The 20,924-nt window shown below is 37.2% G+C and overlaps 1 protein-coding gene and 1 pseudogene across 4 annotated transcripts in view; both read left to right on the top strand.

Moving 5' to 3' along the window:
* Nucleotides 1-20,924, top strand: part of SPG11 (SPG11 vesicle trafficking associated, spatacsin) — a 71,788-nt gene that overhangs the window by 11,278 nt on the left and 39,586 nt on the right. For all 4 annotated transcript variants that reach the window (XR_005381560.1, XM_038580278.1, XM_038580277.1 and 1 more), the window contains 10 exons: nucleotides 885-1,030; nucleotides 4,712-4,844; nucleotides 10,152-10,307; nucleotides 10,727-10,902; nucleotides 13,055-13,231; nucleotides 14,076-14,147; nucleotides 14,630-14,757; nucleotides 15,076-15,251; nucleotides 15,967-16,180; nucleotides 19,379-19,582. Coding sequence is in view for 3 of the 4 variants with exons in the window: in XM_038580278.1 (XP_038436206.1) it covers nucleotides 885-1,030; nucleotides 4,712-4,844; nucleotides 10,152-10,307; nucleotides 10,727-10,902; nucleotides 13,055-13,231; nucleotides 14,076-14,147; nucleotides 14,630-14,757; nucleotides 15,076-15,251; nucleotides 15,967-16,180; nucleotides 19,379-19,582 (1,582 nt within the window). In the remaining variant the exon portion in view is untranslated. The remainder of the gene's footprint in view (nucleotides 1-884; nucleotides 1,031-4,711; nucleotides 4,845-10,151; nucleotides 10,308-10,726; nucleotides 10,903-13,054; nucleotides 13,232-14,075; nucleotides 14,148-14,629; nucleotides 14,758-15,075; nucleotides 15,252-15,966; nucleotides 16,181-19,378; nucleotides 19,583-20,924) is intronic.
* On the top strand, nucleotides 7,324-8,381 carry LOC102152730 (annotated as a pseudogene).

The raw sequence follows: 20,924 nt of genomic DNA, 5'->3' as shown, positions 1-20,924 counted from the left end.
TTGATTTTTAATTAAGGTTATTTTTGCTCAGCTAAATGTTCAGATACCAAGTCAGAGAAAGTTTTAAGAGTAATAAAGGTTGGTTTTAATCCAGGGAGTCTTGACTTGACTCTGTGCAAGCAAACGTTGCAAGCTGGCTGCTTGTGGGCCACCTATGAACTGCAGATTTATTTTGTTTGGCTTGCACTATCTAGGCTTTTTAAAAAAAGACTTTATTATAAACATGTAAAATTAAAGGATTTCTAGCTGTTACTGAAAAATTATAAGATCTGGCAACACTAGGCCTGCATTCCTGCATAGTAACTTATGTGTTGGAGTTGAATTTCAGTTCTCTTAGATGGGTTCTCATTAGGCTCTTCTTGCACTTGTCTCACCACCTGTTTGGGCCTGTAGACATTTGAGTTTGATATTTAAGATACATATTCATTCAGCATTTATACTATAACCTCCTATAAAGCTATTACATGATGTGATTGAACTATCTTTATCTCCTTTAATACCCAAATTTTGGTAATTATGTATTTCTTTGTCTCGAGAGCATGCTCTTTGTTTTATCTTAGTAAATCAGAAATGTAACATCTTCGTAAATAGTTTAAAATTCCAGGGATTGATTGTGTAGGATAATAGAAAGTAGAAAAGTGAGATTTAGTACTATTTCATAGGGTCCATTGTTGTTGCTAGAATGTATCCTATGGTCCATGTTTAAAAAATAAAACTCTTCTTTAAAAACATTAAAACATCAAATGAACTATGGTCATAGTAGTATCGTGTCCAATAAATATATTTATAATTATGGCACTGAAGTATTAATTAGAAATTTGTGTTATAATCCTAAAACCTAAGTCCTCATAATTTATTTAAGGTAATTTTTATTTTCCTTGTAGAAAATGGACTCTCCCTGATTTTGTTTGGATTGACTCAGGAGGAGTTTTTAAATAGACTAATGATCCATGGAAGTGCCAGCACTGTGGACTCTCTTTGCCATCTCAATGGTTGGGGGAGGTGCTCAATCCCCATACATGCGCTGGAGGTAACAAAATTAAATGTCTGTATGACTTTGCTTGATTATTTTCTGTCATATACTCTTATTTGACTGAAGATTTGGGAGAATTCATTTAGCCTAGCAGCAAAAAGAATTATAGTCTTTACCCAACCATTTGCTTAGTTCTGATTATTACCTGATTCTGCTTAGCAGTTTACCCTTTTTGGCCTTAAAAGATATAAAATTATAACAAACACTAAGAAATAAAAAGTTGCAAGGAATGGAGGCAACATTAAATTGGTAAGACTAAATAAAGGGGAAGCAAGCTATAGAAAGGGTGAATAAGAGTAATCTTTTGTTTCTGCCTTATGGTCCCCACTCTCTCTCCAGCTGTAGAAGCAACATAACCTGAATTTGTATAGCATTTTTATAGTGCACCCTCTTTTTTTTTTTTTAAGATTTTATTTATTTATTCATGAGAGACACAGGGAGAGAGAGAGGGGCAGAGACACAGGCAGAGGGAGAAGCAGGCTCCATGCAGGGAGCCCGACAACTTGGGACTCAATCCCAGGTCTCCAGGATCACACCCTGGGCTGAAGGCGGCGCTAAACCGCTGAGCCACCCGGCTGCCCTATAGTGCACCATCTTATATGCATTATCTAGTTTTGTCTTAAAATAACCACATGAGATGGGTTGGATAGTTTTTACTCATTTCATTTTACAGATGAAACACCTTAGGCTCAGAATGGTTGACTAAGTGGCCCATAGCAGTACTGATAAGAGCTGGATGTAGAATCAAAGTTAGGGTACTTTTCTCTATACCACACAGCCCCTGAAAGGTCAAAAACTGAAAGTTAATAATGTTATGCTTATATTTGTATTTTTAACGACAGCTTTATTGAAATATAATTTCAGGATGCCTGGGTAGCTCAGTTAGTTAAGCATCTGCCTTCGGTTCAGGTCATGATCCTGGAGTCCTAGGAGTGAGCCCCGTGTCCGGCTCCTTGCTTAGTGGGGAGTCTGTTTCTCCTTCCCCCTCTGTAGCTCCCCCTGCTTGTGTGCTCTTACTTGCTTTCTCAAATAAATAAATATAATATGTTTTTAAAAATAAAATAATTCACATACTAAAATTCACCCATCTAAAGTATAAATCCAGTAGTTTTTAGTCAGGGTCTTATAACTATCAACACTAATTCCACAACATTTTCATTACTCCAAAAAGAAACATCCTTTGAGCATCTGATTTCAATTATTACTGTTTGGTCATTGTTTTGGCTTTTTGTGGTTGTTGTTAAGATTTTTATTTATTTACTTGAGAGAGAGAATGAATGGTGGGGGTGGGGAGAGAAAGAGGGAGAGAGAGAAGCAGACTCTGCTGAGCAGGAAGCCCCATACAAAGCTGGACCCCAGGAACTGGAGATCTTGACCTGAGCCAAAGGCATCTGCTGAACCACCCAGGCACCTTGTTCATTGTTTTTAAATATGTTATTTTGAGAATTTTCAAATTTACAGAAAAAATTGCAAAAAATACTGAAATGAACATCCACTTACCCTTCACCATTCATCAGCTGTTAACATTTTGTCTTGACTGTGTACTTCTTGTTTTTGCCAAACTATTAAAAAGTTACTAACTTTGTAACTCTTCAAGTACTTTGGCATAGATCATCTAAGAACAACAATATTCTCTTACTGGGATCCCTGGGTGGTTCAGCGGGTTAGTGCCTGCCTTCAGCCTGGGGCATGATCCTGGAGTCCTGGGATTGAGTTCCACATCTGGCTCCCTGCATGGAGCCTGCTTCTCCCTCTGCCTGTGTCTCTGCCTCTCTCTCTCTCTCTCTCTCTGTCTCTCATGAAAAGATAAAATCTTAAAAAAAAATTATCTTATTTACTCATATACAATTCAGTTTTTCCTCCCACCAATCAGAGCAAAGGCAGTTTTGTTTGTTTTTTTGTTGTTGTTTTTAGGGTCTCCATTTGGGGGCAGTTTTTCTAGCTTACGGTTTTTGGACAGTGTCGCTTTGTATGGACTCTAGGTTTATCCTCCCTTTTCCTCCATCCATATGGAACTTCCACCAGTACCTCCCACCTCAACCTGCCTGGTCTGTTAACATCAGAACAGAACTTCAAAGTATGATCCTTAGACTAACAGCATCACCATCACCTGGAGATTTATTAGAAGTGTAGATTATGTCCTACCTCAGACCTACTAAAATAGAAACTCTGGTGGCAAGCAATTTACATTTAAATGAACTCTCCAAATAATTCTTAGGCACAGTGCTTTAGGGTAGGAATGGCAAACTTTTTCTGTAAAAAATCAGATGGTAAGTATTTAAGAGTTTGCAAGTAGGTTTCTATTGCAACTACTCAGATGTGCCATTGTAGCCATTGGGAATATGTAAATGATGGGTGAATGGCTGTGCTGTGTTCCCATAAAACTTCATTTATGTAAACAGGCAAGGGCTGAATTTGGTTGATGGGCCTTAGTCTTCCAACACCTGCTTTAGGCCATCAGAAAGATGCAGAATCCTTCAGACCACAGTTGGTTTTAGAGCTGGTACGTTTCTGGATTTGTCTTTGGACTAATTTTTATCCTGGGAGGATTTTTTAATTTGTTTCCTGCATTTAAAGTGTGTGTAGGGCAGCCCGGGTGGCTCAGGGGTTTAGCACCACCTTCCCCACCCAGGGCCTGATCTTGCAGACCTGGGATCGAATCCCACGTCAGACACCCTGCATGGAGCCTGCTTCTCCCTCTGCCTGTGTCTCTGCCTCTCTCTCTCTCTCTCTCTCTCTCTCTCTCTCTCTCTCTCTGTCTCACGAATAAAAAATAAAATCTTTAAAAAAAAAAAAAAAAGGTGTGTGTGTGGGACGCCTAGGTGGCTCAGTGGTTGAGCGTCTGCCTTTGGCTCAGGGTGTGATCCCAGTCCAGGGATCCAGTCCTGCATTGGGATCCCTGAGAGAAGCTTGCTGCTTCTTCTGTGTCTCTGCCTTTCTGTGCATCTCTCATGAATAAATAAATCTTAAAAAAAAAAAATGTGTGTGTGAGACTGATTTTTTAAAGATTTTATTTATTGGACACGGAGGGCACAAGCAGGAGGAGCTAGAGGGAGAGGGAGAAGCAGGCTCCCTGCTGAGTAGGGAGTTTGATGCTGGGTTTGATACAGGGCTCTCAATCCCAGGACCCCAGGGATCATGACCTGAGCCAAAGGCAGATGTTTACCTGACTGAACCACCCAGTCGCCCCAGAATCTGTGATTTTTAAGTGTGTTGTATGGAAAACTTACTCAAGATGCCTAGTTAGAAAAAAAAAAAAAAGGTGCCTAGTTAGAAAGGCGAATCTATTTTAGCTTGCTTTTTCAGAGAACTTTGTATCACACTGCTTTAACACTTTAATTCAAATGGACCCTAACTTACCTGTAATAATGGTCCCCAAGTACCTATCTTTGAGTAGTAATAGATTTACAGATGGTAGAGTTCAAAGTGTTTTCTAGTCTAACCTCTTGTTTCTACTGAAGCAGAAATTGATTTTCAGAAAAGTTAGAGACTTGGCCCAGGTTTCATAAATAGTCATTTTCCTAATCCTTACCAGAGCCAGGGTATTGCAGCTAGATAGCCTTGTGTTTCTTGCAGTCTCAGTGCATTAAATTCTAACGTTAAAAAAGAATAAAAAATCCATATCCCCGATTTTTTCATATTGTAATTTTTTTTTTTTCTGATTTTCTCTTGTTTCAGGCTGGGATAGAAAATCGTCAGCTGGACACCGTAGATTTCTTTTTGAAGAGCAAAGAAAATCTTTTGAATCCATCCTCAAAATCTTCCGTACCGGATCAGTTTGATGACTTTCCATCTCATTTATATTTAAGAAGTAAGTAGAAGGGGCAGCCCAGGTGGCTCAGTGGTTTAGCGCCGCCTTCAGCCCAGGGCCTGATCCTGAAGACCCGGGATTGAGTCCCACGTTGGGCTCCCTGCATGGAGCCTGCTTCTCTCTCTGCCTGTGTCTCTGCCTCTCTCTCTCTGTCTCTCTGTCTCTCATGAATAAATAAACAAAATCTTTGGGGGAAAAAAAAAGTAGAAAAAGCTTCTACATTTGTATTTATCATTTTATTTTTTTAGTCACTTTCAAATTATTGTTGAGCATTCTGATGACTGACTGAATTGCCAAAACTCAGTCATGACATTTTATGTGCTTTGTGGAATCTTGAGGGAGTTGGTGGAATCTATAAATGTTCTTATTCTAAGTGGGGTGTTTATTGTTCATATCTTGTACTGTGCTTTGTATTTTTAGTATGCAAGGAAGAGATGACCTTTTAAATTCAAGAGAATTTTATTCAAAAGAGAATAAAATTCATTTGCAAAATTACCCACCCCTGCAACTATCTGAGACATTTAGTGTGATGGTTGAGTTATGGATTGAGACTTGTTACAAAAATTTTCAGCCTAGGGGCTCCCTGGTGGCTCATTCCTTTAAAGGTCTGCTTTCAGCTCAGATCATGATCCCAAGGTCCTGGGATTGAGCCCTGCATCAGGCTCCCTTCTCCCTCTCCCTGCCACTCCCCCTGCTTGTGTCCTCTCTCTCCCTCTTTCTCTCTCTTTCTCTCCCTCCCTCCCTCTCTCTCTCTCTATCTCTCTTCTCTCTCTCTCTGTCAAATAAATCTTTATAAAAAATTTTTTCAGCCTAACTCTTCAGTTTTTTTGCTACATTACCAACACTTCAAGATTTGACTCTCCTATTTAATAAACAGGAAACCTAGCTTTTATTCTTGGACCAGGTAGCCATGCACATCCTGACCTTAGAGGGATAAGGTAATAAAGTATGTTTTTCCTTATACATACAGTTTTATAATCTTTTTTTTTTTTTTCATTTGGTGATATATTATAGACCTCTTTCTTGTACCCACCCATGTTTCTATTAGGCATTTTAGACTGATCCCAACTTTTACTGTAGTTAATGTGCCACAAATGCTGTGTGTGTGTGTGTGTGTGTGTATTTTCACATATATAAAATTGTTGGAATAAATGTGTAGATGTGAAATTTCCAGGTCAAAGAGACACTTGATTTATATGTTTTTTAAAGATTTTATTTATGTCTCTGCCTCTTTCTCTGTGTCTCTCATGAATAAATAAATACAATCTTTTCAAAAAGAGAGGGATTTGGGCAGCCCGGGTGGCTCAGCAGTTTAGCGCCGCCTTCAGCCCAGGTCCTGATCCTGGAGACCCCAGATCGAGTCCCACGTCAGGCTCCCTGCATGGAGCCTGCTTCTCCCTCTGCCTGTGTCTCTGCCTCTCTCTCTCTCTCTGTCCCTCTCATGAATAAATAAAATCTTTTTTTTAAAAAAAGATTTTATTTATTTGAGAGGCATTTGAGCTGGGGTGCAGGGAGGGGAAAATAATCTCAAGGAGACCTTGTGCTGAGCATGGAGCCTGTCTCTGGGCTTGATCTCTCCTGACCTTAGCTGAAACCAAGAGTCGGATATTCAATGGACTGAGTCACCCAGGCACCTCATGATTTACATTCTTAAAAGCTTTGATAAATTGTCCTCCAGAAAAGTTCTATCAACTTGTACTCACTCTGATTCCATGGAGGGAATGACAACTTTTTTTTTTTTCCCCCATCAGTGTAGTGTTTTCACACTGTAGATTAGCAGCTTCTTTTTTTAAGCATATTCTCTCTTTCATTTTGGTGCACAGTTTTGTCTCTTCCCTCTTGCATTGCTAACTTTTTTTTTAATGATCCAGTTACTTTTTTTTTTTTAACGTCTGTTGAATTTATAGAAAAAAGCCTGGTTTGTTATAAGTGAGGCCATTAGCAATTGTATGGTCAATATTCACTTCTGTTTGGTCAGTGATTTCTCCTCATTCTGTTCTCATTTGCACTACTCTGGCTTAAAGGTTGGGGATGAGCCTGGAAATCAGTGTGGAAATAGTTTACCAGCTCTCTTGGGGGTCAAACTCATGTTTCTTATAGTTCTCATGGAATTCTGGAGGTGGAGCTAATGCTGAGATTAACAGGAATCCCTTTATTAGGACTTGTAGCTAGCAAATGAAGGTTTCAGGAACCCATACTTCTTGCTTTCATCTGCATGTTTAATAGAATGGTTTTGGAATGAGACAGGCAGAAGTTCAAATTTTGACTCTTCCATTTATTTTCCAAATTAGCTTGGGCAAGTTATTTTAACACCGCTTAACCTCAGTTTCTTCGTCTATGGAAAGGAGGCTACAACACCTACCTCTCAGCGTTGTTGAAAATCATAAACGAGGTAGCATTTATAAGACACCAAGTCCAGTAGTTAAGATACAGCATAGGTGGTCAGCAAAATGGTAGTTACTAGTAATATCAGTAAAAGATGACTAATAGTAAGTAGAATCACTAACATTTGCAGGTAAGACTTCATAAAAGTTTTGTGAGCTTTTTGAAAATAAGATATTGGTCCTTGTTTTACGCTTAAAAACACCGCAATGTGTCAGAGCAGCCCAAGATGGCTAACTTTGAGAATTCATCACTCATGCACCCCCAGGGGATTTTAATGAAGTGTTCAGTGTTGTCTAGCTATTACTTAATAATGACAGTCCCCTCAGGGAAGGGGTAGCACATGCATTCGCCCAGTATAGCATGATCAGTTCACACCTATGAAGATCAGGTCTGAATTACTAAACATGGTGACCTGGGTAATAGCAGATTTTTAGCCAAGAAACAAAATTTCCTTTAAGTTTGATCACTTACAGAAAGGAGCTAGTGACCCCCAGCCAGAGAATATAGATGGAGATCTGAAGTCTTAGAATCTTGTGACCGTGCTTTAAGAGCCTATGTGAAAGATCATTATTCCAATGGCTTCTGTAATGTTTATGGTAAAACTATAGATGGGTAACAGACCATCATTGCATGTATTGAAAACCACTAGTTTCAGTCTAAAAACTTCTGGAAAGATTGTTGGAGAACAGAATTGAACTGTCACTGTCACACCACCTACAGCCCAACTGGTTGGAGTACTTAAGTTTCAGGTTCACATTATGAAGATGACAATGTTCAGATGGTTAGTCATAAAGGTGTACAGGATTCAGTAACTGCTTCAAATGAAGTCCAAATTGCCAAGGAGTTCATTAAAACCATAGAGCATGCAGAAAATGAATATCAGACAGTGTTTAATGAAAACTATCAAATAATGTCAGACAATTACATTCAAGGCCATATGCTGGCAGCTTCCAGTTCCTTGCCCCCAAATCGACTGGAACAAGATACTGAGCTACAAGATTGGCAAAGAAATGCAGAACGCTTAAAGACTGAGTGTAGGATTCTTTGGTATGTGGAAAGAAAAGATTAAATATGTGGTCATATAGTAAATAAGTGATTTATCAACAAGGGTGATATTTTTATTACAAAAACATAGTTTAAGAGGTACCTGGATGGCTCAGTTGGTAGAGCATGTGACTCCTGATCTTGGGAGTTGTGAATTTGAGCCCCATGTTGGGTATAGAGATTACTTAAAAATTAAAAAAAAAAAACTTTTTTTAAGATTAAAAAAATTATTTGAGGGAGAGAGAGAGCGTTCGTGCGTGTGAGCATGGTGGGGGATGAATAGGGGGAGATGGAGGAGCAGGCTCTCTGCTGAGCAAGGAGCCTGACCACTCCTTGTTCAATCCTAAGACTCCAGGATCATGACCTGAGCAGAAAGCAGATGCTTAACCTACCGAGCCACCCAGGTGCCCCACCTCCAAAATTTTTTTTAAAGTGTTTTTGCTAGGGCTTTCAAAATTATTAGGTTTTCTAGACTTACGGAATACTGTTGAACCTATAACTTCATCTTGATTCTTTCTCGTTCTCTGCCTTGTAATTTCCTGTTTTCACTGTATCTACTTGTAAATTTTTTTAAAAATTCTGCCACATTTAATGATGGTCAGAGAGATCTATCCTGGAATCCTTTTACTATTTAGAAAATTTTCCTAGCCATGAAGTCCTATTACTAATATAGACAGGTAATATGCTCGGTATTTTCCTACCCATAATTTTCAAAGCACTTCTGGTACTTGAGTTGTTTTTATTGATCCGCCAACAGCTGAGGAGGCTATGCTACAAACTAGCTGAATGGAAGACACATAGATCTCTCTCCCTCTGACTGCTTTGATTATCATTTATAGCATCTCATATCTGTAGTATTCAAAAGTTTGGATTGGGCTTTTTAGGTCCTTTTGTGTGGGCAAAGAAAGTTTTCTGGAAATTCCATCATAGCCAGCTTCTGTGGGGAAGTTATTTTTAAATCCAAAGACTTGAACCACATTCCCTGCACATGAATGTGTTTGCATTTTTTCTCTTCCCTCATTGTCTCCTTCCCATCTAGTACCATTATAGTTACAGGGATCTGCATTTTTAGAAGAGTTTTACCCATTATTATTTTTTATTATTCAAGAACTGTTGACGTATTAGGGATATAGTAGAGTATAAAACCGGAAAAATGCAGATGTTGAAGGAATAATAGGTATCTGTGCTTTAATATTTTGTAGCAGATGAATCAAACAACTATGTAAATCACCAACAGAAACTAAAAATGAACCAAAGTGAAAAGAATACATTCCAGGTAGAATCTTTCTACTGTAATTTGTTATTTAAGGGAGTACTAGTGATTTGTTCTAAATAAGATGTAAAACTTGTTCCAAATTCCTCTTCCTCAGTCTTGCCTGCCAAGAACTCAAATGTAACAGTGATACAGAAACCCTTTCCACGTACTTTGGCAAGTATATTTGTGATCTCAGAATATAAAGGTGATGTAGGTATGATATGACAATTGGTAATGGTGGGCTTATTTACGTTGTTTACACTTCTATGACCAGGCCTTAAGGGAAAGTTAGTTTTAAAAAAAAAGTATTGACTTCCTCCTTATCTCCAAATACATGTCAAAAAAGAAGGATGTTTGTGCTTCAGATTTGTTTTTGCTCAGTAATACAGTCAAGCAACTTTGTTTCCAGGTGACCCATTGAGCTGTGTAAACATTATTACTTCAAATAAAATATATTTGTACTATGTGTATTATCTATTCATATCATGCTATCCTTTCTATCAGGTAGTTCAATGGGAATATACCTGTTTTGTTCTAAAAAAAAATACGGTATTTTTAGATATGTTAGTTTTATTAGGAGTATACTGATGATGTTCATGTTCATTTCTTTGGTTCTTTCTCAGATGTGGAAAAGCTGACACCAGCATTGGATTTACTTTGCTCAGCAATTAGAGAAAGTGATTCTGAAACCCAAAGCAAACACTTTTCAGAACAGTTGCTTAACCTTACACTGTCTTTTCTTAACAAACAAATAAAGGAGCTTTTTGTTCACAATGAAGGTAAGAATAGCAGCAAAGAGGGGTGTAACTGCCCTATTCCTGTGTCAGGACGGAGATACAAATGGTAGATCTTCTTGCATGAGAGAGCATGAGTCAATAGAGTGCTGTTTACTAAAGCTGAGAAACGTCAGTGTATGATTGATGAGTGACATGGATTCTAATCCTGGGAAAGTTGACAGAAAGGACTAATCATTGTGTAAAGGATTGTATTAAAATATAGAGCTACTTGTTAATAGGAAAAAGCTCAAATTTTTTTTGTCTGAAATTTGAAAACACTGAGTTTAAATTTTGGCATTTTCTAGAATTCTTTATAATCATAACAGCTTATGGCTCTTCTGTCTAGTTCTTTCTCTATGGATATATATACATACACATATATTTTTGTATATATTAAATTGGCAAATTGGTGTTTTCCATAGAATTAGATGAACATCTACAGAAAGGAGTGAACATTTTGACCAGCTACATTAATGAACTTCGAACCTTCATGATAAAATTTCCTTGGAAGATAGTAGACCCAGTAGATGAATATGATGTAAGTGAAAATGTCCTCAAAGTAAGAGAGAGTGATACATGGGAGAAACTCAGCATTGAGGTAAATATGAATAATTATCACTCATTTTATTTGCCAGATTCAGAAGATCTGAGAAAACAAACAGAATTTAGAATCTTACACTTGTGATTCAGAATCTTTGGCAAGGGTTTACGTTTTACAGATTTGGAGATCTTTGGACACAACTTCAAATTTATGTCTACAAACTTCATTTATTTAATTTAGAACACAGGTTCCCTCTTCATGCCTGATCTGCCCACTTGGATCCAGTGACGGGCACCCAACCCCAGACCCATGTGAAGTGGCACACTGTTAACAATACTTCCTCAATAGCTAGAACCTGGCACTTTAGACTTAAGTATCTGCCTGAACTTTGAATAAATCAAATTGCTGCTGATGGTTCGATCTTAGGAAACTTTTATTTTATGCCATTATGTCTTAGAAGTATACTTGATTTGGGTCCTATCTTAGATTCTAGTTAGGATATCTTGCCTTTTAAATTTTCTGTGCCTACCTGCTTGCTTTTCTTTTTATAATAGAAGTCCGTACAACCAAACTGTGTTGCCCTCCTTATGACTAGGGCCTGAAAGAATCCTTCCACCCATATAGAGAGCATTGGCTCTGGAAAGACAAAGACCAAAATGTTTAACCCAGATGATCAAACTCAGTAGGGAGTGAAAGGGATAAGTTTGACACACTGGCAGGTTTGCAGGACTGCTGGTCTTGAGGTGGAGGAATAGGGAAGTACCTGATGTGACTGCATTTTCTGTATTTCTTATTCTCAAGCCAAAAATTACTTGATTTTCCCTCTACTTTTTTGGTTTCTCTTTTCCAGTCACCTTTGCAGGTTTCATTTTCTGTTTTTTACCCTTTAACTTGCTCCAAGGTTCCATCCATGGTTCTCTGGTCTTTTGACTCAAAATAATTGATTTTTAACTCTATTTTGATAGAGGCTGTGAACTCTATCTTCAAAAAATGCTTGTGAATGTGTACATGTATACATACATACAGTTTTGCACATGGCTTAATGGGATTTACAGACCACTCTAAAGCCCCAGGTTAAGAATGCCCCTTTTCTCTTCAGTCTTGGGTGTAGGTCTTCAGTGTATGTCTTTATTTCTTCTAGGTAGGATTGTTATAGGAACCTTCTAATGCCTTACTATACTGAGCTTGAATCCCTTTCAATCCATTCCCCTCATTGCTGCCTGAATATTCTTCCTAAAGTATATATCTGATTATATCTCCTTTGGCTTTTAAGATTCTGTAGTGTATCCATGTAAGTTTTAGGATAAAACCCATCTCCCACGTATGACACCGTGCATGGTGGAACCTCTGCTTTTCTTTCAAGTCTCACGTGCTACTCTGTCCAGCTTTTTCTCCAGTTAAATTAATTCCGAGGTTCCTAAAGACTGATACTATTTTTTGCCTTTATGCCTTTGTACATAGTCTCTCCTTTATTTTTTAAGATTTTATTTATTTGAGGGACTCCTGGGTGGCTCAGCAGTTGAGCACCTGCCTTCAGCTCCCAGGATTGAGTCCTGTGTCGGGCTCCCTGCATGGAGTCTGTTTCTCCCTCTGCTTATGTCTCTGCCTCTCACTCTCGCTCTCTCTCTGTCTCTCACATGAATAAATAAATCTTTTTTTTTTTTTTTTTTTTTAAGAGAGAGCATGTGCACACACTCGTGTGAGCACAAATTGGGGGGAGGGGCAGAGAAAGAGAAGCAGATTCCCCAGTGAGCCAGGGAATCTAGGACTCTGAGATTATAACCTGAGCCAAAAAAAGATGCCCAACTAACTGAACCACCCAGGAACCCCCACAGTCCCTCTTTTTGGAATACCTGTCCTTTTTCCTCAATGTATAACATATATATAACACTTGCCTTGTAAACTTTACCTCATTAGTCTTCTCTACTAGGAAGACATTTTTGTTACCCCTTTTATTGAAATGTTTCTTCTGGGTCCTCCTTTCTAGCACCCTGGGATACCTGTAGCATTGTGTATTTTCCACTAATCTAAAAACAGGGTCTGTGTTTTGGTCCACTTCATTTCCCCTATGTAAAGCCCCAAATCTCACAGCAGATTTTCAGTAAAAGTCCATTAGGTTCTCAATAAATATTTAAGTCCCATGTAGATCATCATAATAAGGAAATAAAAAGTAATTTAAACAGAAGATATTTTCCTTTTTTTTTTTTAGGAAGTTATTGCCAATGCTATTTTAAACAACAAAATACCAGAGGCACAGACTTTCTTCAGGATTAACAATCATTCTGCTCAAAGACTTGAGGAGCTGATTAGAATAGGCCTAAATTTGGTCTTTGACTGTTTGAAAAAGAACAATATAAAGGAAGCATCTGAACTTTTGAAGAATATGGTGAGTTGCATAATCTGTCTGATCTTAAAGTATTTAATGTAAGAAAAAATCTCTATTTAATACAATTTCTGGTTGATAGAGAAATTGATTTGTTCCTAGTTGTGTCACAAACTAAGAAATTTACATAGCTTGTACTGGGAAATAATAATAGAAATGTTCTTTAGTACTGATAACTTTTTTTGAGGAGGTCTTTTTTTGGCGGGGGAGTTACCATCATTTGCCCTCTGTTACACTTGGCACTTTGGTTAGGAAACAGTGCTTTTCTTAGAAGGCTTCACAATTTCAAAGCATGCACAGGACCTCATTTTTAAGGGGACATTCTGGGTTCCTTGTGTGAACCCTTATATCTCCATTTGAACTTTTTAGTGGCTTCTACCTTTGCTTTGTGCTTTGTGGTTTTATTTCATTTGAGAAGGGAAAGTCCTAGAGATAGGCCTCCTGGACTAAGCTGAGACCTGGCCCTAATCTGTATGGTTGGCGTCTTGCCCATGCTAACTTTCTGGAGATGTAGATGAGTAAAACTATGTAAGGGTTGTGATTTGCATGGACTTCTGTTTTCAAGTAAATCATTATAGAAGATACCTGGAGTTTTGCTCATATGGTAGCCCAGCATTATCTTAAATTGTTCTGTGTGCTGCCTTTGTCTGGCAAAATGGCTAAGGGCTTTAGGGATAGGAGATATATATAATAAATAGAATGAATGCTCACAAGAGCTGAAAAACTGTAGAATTTTAATAGGATACATGTCTATAATAGAGTACTTCTTTATACAACATATATTTATGTTTAAAACCTCCCTATTACAAAATATAAAGGTTTTGAAAATTTTCTCTGTTTACTATAGGGCTTTGATGTAAAAGACCAGTTGCTCAAGATATGTTTCTATACAACTGATAAAAATATACGGGACTTTTTGGTAGGTAAAGGTGAGGCTATATAATTTATATCTTCTAGTAAACCTTGGTGAAACTACAAATGAGTTATTTTAATATTCAGCTACTATCTAGTAAGTAAAAGTATGAGAACTCCTTGTATTTTTTAAGGATTGTTTAGCATTTGTGATAAAAGAAAATTTGTGTTAATTTTTATATACCTCAAAAATTCAAAACACAGTTTTTTTTTAAGATTTTATTTATTTATTCATGAGAGACCGAGAGAGAGAGAGAGAGAGAGGCAGAGACACAGGCAGAGGGAGAAGCAGGCTCCATGCAGGGAGCCCAAGGTGGGACTCGATCCCGGGTCTCCAGGATCACGCCCTGGGCTGAAGGCAGTGCTAAACCGCTGAGCCACCCGGGCTGCCCCAAAATACAATTCTTAAATGGCTTTAAATCTCATGACATTTGTTTTGCAACTTTGCTTCATTTTTGTGAGGTCACTGGTTAATTATTCTTTATTCAGGTGGAAATTTTAAAAGAAAAAAATTATTTTTCTGAAAATGAAAAAAGAACTATAGACTTCGTGCATCAAGTTGAGAAGTTTTATTCAGGACATTTTCAAGAAAATGTGCAGATCCAGTCCTTTACCAGGTAATCTCATTAGCCCACTTTTGATAATTTGGAAAAAATACTGTGGACAATGTTTAGTTTATAAGTGTTAGAACAGGCTTTTTATGTGGAACTGAGCTTATGTTCTCTATGAAGATAAAACTTGTACCATCCAGAAAGGACTCAGAAATTTCCTATCATTTCCATATATGTATAATCACATATATATTTTTAAGACAATAAATACAAAAATGAAAGTACTGAATTGTGTTCACTGAAAGAGTAGAAGTTCATGAACAGATAAAAAGGAATGATGCTTTTTCCCTCCAAAAAGTAAAAACATTTATATCGCTGTTTTAGGTATTGGATAAAGGAACAGGATTTTTTCAAGCACAAATCTGTTTTGGACTCACTCCTGAAATATGATCCTAAAGATAAATTTAACAAACAGGACCATAGAATTGTGTTAAATTGGGCTCAGTGGTGGAATCAACTAACACAAGAATCCATCCTTCTCCCCAGGATAAGTCCAGAAGGCAAGTGTAAAGAACCTAAAATCTAACATGTTGAATGAGGATTAAATTAGGCATTGATATTTGATATTTACATGAGTCTTCATTTTAGAATTCCTTTTGGAGGAAAAACAACAGTTGCTTTAAAATGCGAGTCTGCATTAAGACCTCTTTCATATCTCAAGATTTTTGTGAGGTATTTATAATGTGATAGTGGAAGAGAAAAGCCATATGTTTCGGTGAATTGAGTTTTCAAAGCTAAGAATTCTCTCCCTGACCTCAAAGTTACATCTTTGTTTTTCCAAATAGTCTGTGAGTTTTTTCTTTTGCATACCAAGGATCTATATCACATCAGGGCTCTGGGGAACAAACAGTGATAATTCACGGAACGTTAAATTCATGTTTACTATTACAGCCAAAGTTTTTATTTATATTAAGGAAAAAGGAAGAAGAGACCTGAAAAGATATGTGAAATAACAGCTAACTTCCATGTTTCATTTAATCACTGTAGTAATGAGAAGCAACATTTAGCTCTTGATTATGAAATGAGCACTAAGGAGGAAAATAGTAAAAGAAGTAGGGGGCCTGCATAATTCATGTTATATAAATATTTGGGCAGATCATTATATCTATTCAGTTAACTAGTGTTGAGTTTCATGTCAATAACCATAATTCATTGCTATTTTAAAATGCCTTTTATTCTTTTTTTTTTTTTTAATGTATTTTATTCTTAATGCAGAATACAAATCATGTTCTCCTGAAGCCCTTTGGAGCTATCTCACAGCCCATCATGATTGGTCAAGCATTAGCTTGTGGATTGAAGAATTTCAGGCCCAGAACAGTTGTGTTTTACTGCAGCAGAACAAATGGCCCCTTCTGACTGTTGATGTTATAGACCAGAATACTTGCTGCAACAACTACATGAGGAATGAAATTTTAGATCAGCTGGCCAGGTTGTATAACTGTGAGGAAAAATACAAGAAAGGTCAAGAAAAAATAATGGTGTAATTTTTGCTCTGAAATGCCATAAATCCAATGCAGTCTTGTTTTATAGTATTCAAAATTATAAGGGTATTTATCTATTGAGATTTTAAAATCCCACACATTTAGCATCATGTAGTAGTGAATAGGCTCTCAAATTGTAGATAAAGGTTTTCTGCAAGCCATTATATGTGCCATTATATGTGCTTTGGTATAGAAGTGGTCAGCTGTCAGGCTACAAGGACCAAATGGCGGAGGAGGACCAAATGGAGGAGGTGGGATGAGGATACCTTAGTGTCATGTAATGTCTGCCACTCTACTCCCAGCTGTCCCTGTACCTGTATGCTGCATGTGGACTTGAACTAAAGAGGATTGCTCAATTAAGAAATTAATGAGGGGAAGTAGCTCTTGAAGTGATGAGTGGAGACTTTAAAATTTTAATTCATTGCTAAAAATAATTCTGTTAGATTGAACCATGCAAACTTGCCATTTGTGTGGGTCAAAGATGGTTGAATATCAACAATTTCATATGGTCAGCCTAAGCTGTCTTTCTAAGCTATTAAAATAATATAAGGAGACAATAACATACGTGTTAATTTGTTAAGTTTCATAAAGTTATTCCTGTGTATTTATTGTGTGTTTATACTTATTGGGGAAGTATAGCTATATTGTCCAACCCAACTTGAAGATGTGGAGAGTGAGATCTGGAGAAGTTAGGAGCTTTGCCCATACCAGTTACTTGCAGACTTCAGTTCTTTTACCCGACTTGGCACTGGCTGGTCTTTCCATTGTACTAAATCCTCTTCTGGTTTACCGGATATAAAATTACTATAACTTGCATGTTTATCAAATATGTAGCTTAATATCTGATTGTTTAAAAAGCTAGTATATGTATGATTTAACATGAATTATGACATTAATGAGTTAATGAGATCTACAGTAACAGATTAGAAGGGAAAATATCATACCACCCTGATAAATACAGGAAAGCATTTGATAAAATTCAGCATCTATTTATAGTAAAAGCTACATATTAGCAAACTAAGAATAGACAAATATCCTTAGCTTGAAAGGGGTATCTAAAAAAAAAAAAAATCTTCTAGCTAACATTATGCTTGATGGTGAAACATCACAAACGTTCTCTTTAAATTTGGAGCAAGACAAGCCTGTCATCAGTTCTTCCCAAGTTGATCTTTAGATATAATGAAATCTCAGCAGTTTTCTTCTGGATTTCAACACGCTGATTATAAATATTTATATGAATGCAGAGGGTCAAGACTAGCCCTGAAAAAAGAACTTGCCCTACCAGATATAAAAGCTTATTCTACAGCTATAGCAATTAAGACAGTGGGATTATTGGTTCAAGGATAGACAGATAGACAATAGAATAAAATAATGAGCATAGAAACAAATTTCCACGTGTATGCTCACATTATATATGACCGAGTGGCACTGCACAGTGTGCAAAGAACAATCTTCGATAAAAGGGGCTAGGATAACTGGATAGCTATGTGGGGGGAAAATTAAATTGGACTTTCTGGCTTCTATCATGCATACAATCAATTTCAAGTAGATTTGAAAACCTAAATGACAATGTAGACAAAAGCTCTATAAAACTTTTAGAAGATGTAGAATTTCTTCATGACCCTGGGAATAGGATGTGCTTTCTAAACGGCCTAGAGGGGTAAAGGAAGAGAAGGGTTATTACTGAGACCTAGAGAGCTACCTGGCAAGAGTTGTGTCCCCTAGTGGAAAGTGTCGGTCAGCCTGCAGTCACTCAGCACAAAGAGAGTCAAGGTATCCCCATCCTCTCTTTTTTCTGACTCTTACCATTTGATGTGGGTCTCCCATTGGGTGAACCAGAATGGAAGCCTGAGAACACTGGAGTCTTCTGTCCAAGTGATCATCTAGAGACCGAGAGCAAGAGAAGAGTAGAGCTTGGATCTGGAAGGGAAAGGTATCAGGGCACACAGGCATTTCACAAGAGAGGAGGCACAAATGGCCAATAAGCATATGAAAAGATGCTTTTCTTCACTTGTAGTCATGGAAATGTAAATTTAGTTTGCCAAAAATCTAGGAGCACTTGCAATGACCATCAAAGGTAGGGCATAATCATGTAGCATAATCATACAATGGAGTATTATATAACAACAAAAAGGAACAAATTGTAGTTATGGGTGTTGACATGGTTAAATCATACAATGTTGAATAGAAGTAAGACTAAGAACAGTATATCCAGAATGTACCATTTATATATAAAGTTTAAAATAGGCAAAACCAAACAGATTATTTGGGGTTATATATATGACTGGTAAAACTAAAAGTAGGGAATGGTTATTACAAAGTCAGAATAGTGGTTACCTCTAGGGGTAGCAAAGGACATGCAGTGGGAGAGGAATATACCAAGGGCTTCTAATATAATACTCTATTATCTGGCTGATGGTAACATAGTATTTCTATAAATGCCACATTATATATGTTCTATTTTCCTTTGTGTGGTATATATACTTAACAATAAATTTGTAAAAAAGTAATATTTAAATGCAAATTTCTATTCTTATTTAGTAGTTGATTTAGTTAAATTCTGCTTTAGTTTTTTTTTTTTTTTTTTTTTAGATTTATTTATTTATGATAGACATAGAGAGAGAGGCAGAGACACAGGAAGAGGGAGAAGCAGGCTCCACGCGGGAAGCCCGATGTGGGACTCGATCCTGGGACTCTAGGATCACGTCCCGAGCAGAAGGCAGACATCCAACCGCTGAGCCACCCAGGTGCCCCTGCTTTAGTTTTTTAAATGATTTTGTTACAGTATTTTGGAAATTCTCAGAGGTTAAAGCCTCTAGCTTCAAGACCTAACAACTGTTGCCACAGTGGATTGTACAGTTCCAGTCAAAACCACACACACCAAAAAAATGGAGATAGATTTGGTTTTTGAAATATTTAAGATCACTCTAGACTGTTATTACCTTAAATACTAAAATGGTGCACAAACCTTCATCAGAAACTAGCTAAATATACATGCATCAGAACATAGTTATAGAATGAGACTTGACAGTCTTAATTTATAAATCTTTATTTTTAAGTAGTTGAAACTTCAACAATGGAAGTGGTTTGGTCAGCTCTGACTCTAGCAACTTTGTAACTTGCCATCTCTAAAACCTGCCCAACAGGAATGGGATTTTTCTTCAATCTGAGCTAGAAGACTTTGAACTCTTCCTGCTAAGACTGAATCGCATTGGGGGTGTGATGCAAGATGCTCTCCCCATTCAAAACTACAGATCCAAAGAAGGTTGGGATTTCCATTCTCACTTCATTCTCTATTGTTTGGAACATGGTCTGCAGTATCCTCTCTATGTCTATCTTGACTTTTACAAGTGAGTACTGAAAACTGATTTGTCCTTGAGCAGGTCTTCATGTTTTCTCTTTCCATACTACTTCTGAACATGACTTTTAGGAAAATATTAAATATTTACTTGAGGAATACTAATTTTTTTGTAGGAGTCCCCTGCCCCAACCCAAATCCAGCACTCGGTACCTTACTTAGTTCAATGCTGCATTCAACTAAATGCTTATCATGTGTTTTTTGGTGATGTTAATCTTATAATGTCTCTGTTCATCTTTTAAATTACTAGAGAGAATAAAATGAAAGAAATGCTTTAAAAGTTTAAAAGAGGAAGATTCTAAAAGTTAGCTTGGAGTTCTTTATTACCTTCCTTCCCAAACAAATGAGTGCTAACCAACTTTGAATTCATAACCACTTCAAGTTATGTTAGGTATGCCCTAAAATTTATATTTAGATAGGCAAATATACATCAGCAATGTACCTGCCCAATATTAACCTACAGAATCATATGTGGCCATTGTGAATTACTATTGGGTCAGTAATAAAAATTATTATAGTCTCTAAATATGAGTACTTTCAATGTTCTTGGCACTAGGCTAAGTGCTTTACATGTATTATTTCATCTAATATTCACAGAAGTTCTAGGAGGTGGTTACTGCCACCTCCATTCCACAGGTGAGACAACTAGGTATCTTATTGATTGATTGATTGATTTCTAAGTACCTTATTTAAAGCACACAGTTCTAGCAAATGGCACAGCCAGACTTAATTCTACTTAGGTTTGATTCTAGAGTCCACACACTTAGGTGCTAGTGAGAACATTTTTATATTGTGTATTAAAGACTAGGAATTCAAACAAATGATGTTTTTCTGGTTCATATCACTGAGGCTTATTTAGACAATAAGCCTGGGGAAATCTTTTTCCCTCAAAGCTACTGGCAAGAGAAGATTTAAAAGTTATAAGTTCAGGGATCCCTGGGTGGCGCAGCGGTTTGGCGCCTGCCTTTGGCCCAGGGCGCGATCCTGGAGACCCGGGATCGAGTCCCACATCGGGCTCCCGGTGCATGGAGCCTGCTTCTCCCTCTGCCTGTGTCTCTGCCTCTCTCTCTCTCTGTGACTATCATGAATAAATAAATAAAAATCTTTAATAAAAAAAAAAAAGTTTTAAGTTCAGAGGACCTATTCTGAGATTTAATTTAATTCTTCAGTCCCAGCTTCTCTATAGTATGTAAAAGTTCTCAAAAACCTCTGGAGTTTGAAAATGCTGAAGAGTTTTTGTTGTTTAAAAAATACAATAAAGTAAAAAGTATCTTACAGGACAGGATATCTGTTAATTTAATAGAGTTGGTAAGATTTCATCATGGAAGTAAACA

This window comes from Canis lupus, chromosome 30 (assembly GCF_011100685.1).
Source record: "Canis lupus familiaris isolate Mischka breed German Shepherd chromosome 30, alternate assembly UU_Cfam_GSD_1.0, whole genome shotgun sequence".
Taxonomy (NCBI): Eukaryota; Metazoa; Chordata; class Mammalia; order Carnivora; family Canidae; genus Canis; species Canis lupus.
Note: the sequence above shows the minus strand (reverse complement) of the source record. Positions and strands in the feature narration are given on the sequence as shown.